This window comes from Octopus sinensis, linkage group LG14 (genome assembly GCF_006345805.1).
Source record: "Octopus sinensis linkage group LG14, ASM634580v1, whole genome shotgun sequence".
Taxonomy (NCBI): Eukaryota; Metazoa; Mollusca; class Cephalopoda; order Octopoda; family Octopodidae; genus Octopus; species Octopus sinensis.
In genome coordinates, this window is record NC_043010.1 from 67,714,450 (window position 1) to 67,720,883 (window position 6,434).

Below are 6,434 nucleotides of genomic sequence, written 5' to 3' on the forward strand. Positions count from 1 at the left end.
GACTGGCTCCTGTGCAGGTAGCACTTAAAAAACACCATTTGAGCGTGACTGTTGCCAGTACTGCCAGACTGGCCCTCGTGCAGGTAGCATGTAAAAGCACGCACTACACTCTTGGAGTGGTTGGCATTAGGAAGGGCATCCAGCTGTAGAAACTCTGCCAGATCAGATTGGAGCCTGGTGCAGCCATCTGGTTTGCCAGTCCTCAGTTAAATTGTCCAACCCATGCTAGCATGGAAAGCGGACGTTAAACGATGATGATGATGATGATACTTTATACACAATTCTTTAGACTTAATACACAGCACTCTCTCCTTTTTCTTTTATTCTTCATCTTTCCCTTCAACTGATCATGTGAAAGTGTTATAGACAGGTTGTTGTTTGTTCCTTCTCCAGCCATGCCTGGCTCATAAGGGCCGGTTTCCTTGGCGTATAGGTTCCCCACCTGGACAGGATGCCAGTCCATCACAGGTGAGCTGTAAGATGCAGGAGGAAAGAATGAGAGAAAGTACTGGTGAAAGAGTCAGCAGAAGTTCGCCATTGCCTTCTGCCAGAGCCGCATGGAGCTTAGGTGTTTCGCTCATAAACACACACATCGCCCAGTCTGCGATTCGAACTCGCGATCCCTCGACCACAAGTCGCTGCTCTAACCACTAGGCCAAGTGCCTCCAAAAGTGTGTGACGCTTACATCACCTAGGTTTCCCAAGTCGTCACCCATCTATAAGTACTAACTAGGCTCAACGTTGCTTAACTTCGGTGATCAGACGAGAACCGATGGTTTCAATGTGATATGACCGTAAGCCGTTATAGACAGGATAAGTAATGGAAGAAAAAAAAGTTAATTAAAAAAAATTACGTAGTTCACTCACCACCTCCTCTCCCTCTCCCCCCTCCCCACTTCAACTAATTATGTGGAAGCGTTACAGATGGACTAAGTAACGGAGGAACAGGCAGAATTATTATAAGATGCTAAAGGGTTAAGACTGATACAATAGAAACAAAAGACATAAAATAAGGGGGTGAAAACTTCTAACCCCTATAGAAATTTCTGCCCTTATGATGCTGTTTTTTTTTTTTTTTTTTTTTTTTTTGGGAAACAAAAGACATAAAACAAGGGGTGAAAACTTCTGACCCCTATAGAAATTTCTGCCCTTATGATGCTGTTTTTTTTTGTTTGTTTTTTTGGGGGGGAAACAAAAGACATAAAACAAGGGGGTGAAAATTTATATCCCCTATAGAAATTTCTGCCTTTATGATGCTGTTTTTTTTCATACCTTCAGTTCATATTTTCCCCTTTGTTTTGCTTTCAGTGTCAATGTTGGGTGTGGCCCTGCTGAAGAGCGTGTCCTCCTTACAGGTCTTCATGCAGTTGCAGATATCTACTGTGAATGCTGTAAAACCACCCTTGGGTGGAAATATGTAAGTTATTTATTTTTTTGTAGATCATGTCTATCCATCCATATCTCTGACCCTCTCTCCCTCTCAAAACCTCTACATGGGTGTATAAAAGATAAGCTCTAATTCAAAAAGAAACCAGACACCTTTGACTTTACCTTATCATTTCAGTTGTCCCACTGTTCAGTTGTCTCGCAGTTCTAGATTCTCTTGTATATTATACACATATCTTTTATCTATTTCTTTACTGCCCACAAGGGGCTACACACAGAGAGGTCAAACAAGGACAGACAAAGGGATTAAGTCAATTATATTGATCCCAGTGCATAACTGATACTTATTTAATCGAATCCGAAAGTCGACCTCGGCGGAATTTGTACTCAGAACGTAACTTTATTATTTTCTGAAACAAAGATTATACAGAGTTAGCAAAAAATGCAGCAATGACCCAAAAAGGGTATGTCCTCAAATACCTTACACACCCTCTATTTATATATCACGTGATCACAAGACCGACCAGACCATCAGATGTTACACATCGCTGGTCACAATGCGTTCGCATTGTTTTAGCCTTCGAATGACGCCACCCCGCTGGCTAAGCGAGCAGGCCAACAGAAGAAAGAGTGGTGAAAGAGTACAGCAGGGATCACTACCCCCTGCCGGAGCCTCGTGGAGCTTTTAGGTGTTTTTGCTCAATAAACACTCACAACGCCCGGTCTGGGAATCAAAACCGCGATCCTGCGACCGCGAGTCCGCTGCCCTAACCACTAGGCCATTGCGCCTATATATTTATATATATTAATATATAATTAATTAAGGATAAAACCATTGAATGATTCTATCAAGTGGCCAGCATGTTAACTCCATTTAGGAAAATATTTATACTGATATATAATTATATAGATATAATTACGATACAAAGGTGTGGGTAAGCACAGCAACAATACTTGAAACGGATGCTAAGAGCTCTGTAGACCATCTATTATTTTATTCTGTTAGCACAGGTTGAAAACAGGCTAGAAATCTGATTGATTCACTAGCCTGCTTTCAGCCTGTGCTAACAGAGTAAAATAATAGGTGGTTTATAGAGCTTTTGTGGAGACGCGTGGCTTCGTGGTTAGGGTGTCAGCATCATGATTGTAAGATTGTGGTTTCGATTCCTGGACCGGGCGACGCGTTGTGTTCTTGAGCAAAACACTTCATTTCACATTGCTCCAGTCCACTCAGCTGGCAAAAATGAGCAACACTGCGATGGACTGGCGTCCCATCCAGCTGGAGAACATATACGCCATAGAAACCGGGAAACTGGGCCCATGAGCCTGGCTAGGCTTTAAATGGGCGCATTTATTATTTTTTTTTTTTTATAGGGCTTTTAGCATCTATTTCAAGCATTGTCAGTGTGCTTATCGACACCCTCGTACTATAATTATATATCAGTACGTGAGTCTATGTTTGTATATATATATATATATATATATATGTGTGTGTGTGTGATGTAGCTACTGTGTATAATACTTTTTTTCTCTTGTTCAAGGAAAAATATAATTGAGTGATTTCTATAATGTTGACTTTACAACAGACTCACTTACCAACATCAGTAAAGCTCAAAATTCACTTTTTAACTTAACTTTTTGTTTCATTTAGTAATATGGAAACTTTTTCGGTGTAGTTTACATAGCAATTATAACAAATCAGACTAAGCGCATTTTCCCTCTTACATCAAAGCACTAAAATATTGTCCACATTAAACACGAGTTTTTGTAAAACTTCATCATTCATAAGTACATGTATGTGTGGTATACAAGTGCATGTTACATATTACTATATATTATTTAATACATATAAAAGGGATGACCTGTAAGTGGACATCCATTATGCTAGAAGAAGATCTGCTATGGTCTTACCACTTTCTTAGTGGTTAGACCATAGCGGATCTTCTAGCATAATGGATGTCCACTTACAGGTCATCCCTCTTATATGTATGTAATATAATTTTTTTCTGAAACTTCAGATTTTTAAATATGCTAGACCACAGGTTTTAACCCTTTAGTATTCAAATGACTCTGTTAAATGTAATATTTTTTTACTCAAATTGGTTTGAATTAATCAAGCATTATCTTATAGCTTTGGGGTTTCAATGATGTGATTGTTTATTTTTAGAATGTCAATGTAGGTTAGGTGTGAGAAACCAGATATGGCCAGTTTGAATATAAAACATACAGAATATTTGGGCCGGATATGGCCAGTTTAAACACTAAATGGTTAAATTGATATTAATCGAATTAGTATTCAATTTTTCACCCTTACTCTCTTACTCTTTTACTTGTTTCAGTCATTTGACTGCGGCCATGCTGGAGCACCGCCTTTAGTCGAGCAAATCGACCCCGGGACTTATTCATTGTAAGCCCAGTACTTATTCTATCGGTCTCTTTTGCCAAACTGCTAAGTGACAGGGACGTAAACACACCAGCATCGGTTGTCAAGCAATGCTAGGGGAACAAACACAGACACACAAACATATACACACACACTTATATACATATATACGACAGGCTTCTTTCAGTTTCCATCTACCAAATCCACTCACAAGGCATTGGTCGGCCCCGGGGCTATAGCAGAAGACATTTGTCCAAGATGCCATGCAGTGGGACTGAATCCGGAACCATGTGGTTGGTAGACAAGCTACTTACCACACAGCCACTCCTGCGCCTATATACTCTTTACTCTTTTACTCTTTTCAGTCATTTGACTGCGGCCATGCTCGAGCACCGCCTTTAATCGAGCAACTCGACCCCGGGACTTATTCTTTTGTAAGCCCAGTACTTATTCTATCGGTCTCTTTTGCCGAACCGCTAAGTAACGGGGACATAAACACACCAGCATCGGTTGTCAAGCAATGCTAGGGGGACAAACACAGACACACAAACACACACACGCATATATATATATATATATATATATATATATATATATATATATATTATATATATATATATATATACATATATACGACAGGCTTCTTTCAGTTTCTGTCTACAAAATCCACTCACAAGGCATTGGTCGGCCCCGGGGCTATAGCAGAAGACACTTGCCCAAGATGCCACGCAGTGGGACTGAACCCGGAACCATGTGGTTGGTTAGCAAGCTACTTACCACACAGCCACTCCTGCGCCTATATACTCTTTACTCTTTTACTTGTTTCAGTCATTTGACTGCGGCCATGCTGGAGCACCGCCTTTAATCGAGCAACTCGACCCCGGGACTTATTCTTTTGTAAGCCCAGTACTTATTCTATCGGTCTCTTTTGCCGAACCGCTAAGTAACGGGGACATAAACACACCAGCATCGCTTGTCAAGCAATGCTAGGGGGACAAACACAGACACACAAACATATACACACACACTTATATATATATATATATATATATATATATATATATATATATATATATATATATATATATATATATACATATATACGACAGGCTTCTTTCAGTTTCCGTCTACAAAATCCACTCACAAGGCATTGGTCGGCCCCGGGGCTATAGCAGAAGACACTTGCCCAAGATGCCACGCAGTGGGACTGAACCCGGAACCATGTGGTTGGTTAGCAAGCTACTTACCACACAGCCACTCCTGCGCCTATATATTATTATTTAATTATTATTATTATTATTTAATATGTATTATATTATATTATATTTTTCTTTTCTTTTCCTTTATCCACAGGAACATGCCTTTGAAACGAGCCAAAAATACAAAGAAGGCAAGTTCATTATTGAGTTGGCCCACATGATTAAAGACAATGGCTGGGAGTGAAGTTAGACATTTCTGATGGGCACGGCAGAGGTGATGCATGGCTTGTTCCTCTGCCAAACCACTACAGCAGGAACTTTTTGAAGGAGAGGAAGGAAGAGGGAGGGGAGAAAAAAAAAATTTTTCATACCACCACTCCTAAAAAAAAAAAAAAAAAAATTATTTAAACGATATATAAAATAAATAAATAAATAAATAAATAAATAAGAGTGACAGAAAGAAAGAAAGAAAGAAAAGAAAACGGAATCCATTTGCTAATTATTCTGTTTTTAATTGCTTGTTTTTTTTTTCTCTCTTTTCTCATCTTTCTTTTCCCCATCATTTCATTACAGTCTCTTCTCTCTCTCTCCTCATCTCTATTCATATCTTGTCTGTCTGTTTGTCTTTCTCTCTCTCTCTCTCTCTCTCTCTCTCTCTTGTTTTTTTTCCTTTCACTCTTTGTCTATATATATATATATATATATGTCTTTCTCTCTGTGTCTTTCATGTGTACATCACACACTCACACACATATAACGGACATGCATGCTTGCCCATACCTCCCAATGCATTTTATTGCAACCAACAGTCCCTTTCTCAAAGCTTCTGTTCTTTCTTTTCTCCCCTTTTCTTTTTTCCCCTTTCTCTTGCTTTCATGACCCTTTATGTTGTCCCCAAACAGAAGCTTAATTGCTTTCAATTTATTATTCTTATTATCATCATTATTATTATTATAGTGCTCAATAAAATGAGTACCAGTAAACTACTGGGGGGTGGCCAATATACACCCTCCCACCTTCTCCTTCCCCTCCCCAATTTTCTTTTTGTTTTGGCTTTGTGCCAAAGTTCTTCAATGTCCATTTCTTTGTTACTACCACAACAACTACTACTACTACTATTTATATGTAATCATCAGCTGTTTATGCCTTATTTGTAATTGGGGTTACATACTACATCCAGCGTCACACCACAATGCACCTCACCACTCCATATCGTGCCACAGCAGCACACCACACCACAACACAACCACACGACAACACACCATTTCACCATCACTTTTGTCCTCATCTCACTGCTTTCGTGTCACCATCAAACACATACAACCTCACACACACACACACCACACACACTGTTACTACTACATCAAACTATCAGCCCCTCCTCTCTCTCTCTCTTTGAACAACTTCTCTCACAAACCACCAACGACATCACATCGTCAGCATCAAAACACACAGCAAAAGCGAAA

General features: G+C 39.5%; 1 protein-coding gene and 1 pseudogene across 4 annotated transcripts in view; one reads left to right on the plus strand and one right to left on the minus strand.

Annotated features, from left to right (window-relative positions):
- LOC115219108 (protein yippee-like 1) overlaps positions 1–6,434 on the plus strand; it is an 86,883-nt gene extending 80,449 nt beyond the window's left edge. For all 4 annotated transcript variants that reach the window (XM_036509184.1, XM_029789182.2, XM_029789183.2 and 1 more), the window contains exons 4-5: positions 1,309–1,417; positions 5,123–6,434. In XM_036509184.1, coding sequence (XP_036365077.1) covers positions 1,309–1,417; positions 5,123–5,212 — 199 coding nt within the window. In that variant the 3' untranslated portion in view covers positions 5,213–6,434. The remainder of the gene's footprint in view (positions 1–1,308; positions 1,418–5,122) is intronic.
- LOC115219574 lies at positions 680–800 on the minus strand (annotated as a pseudogene).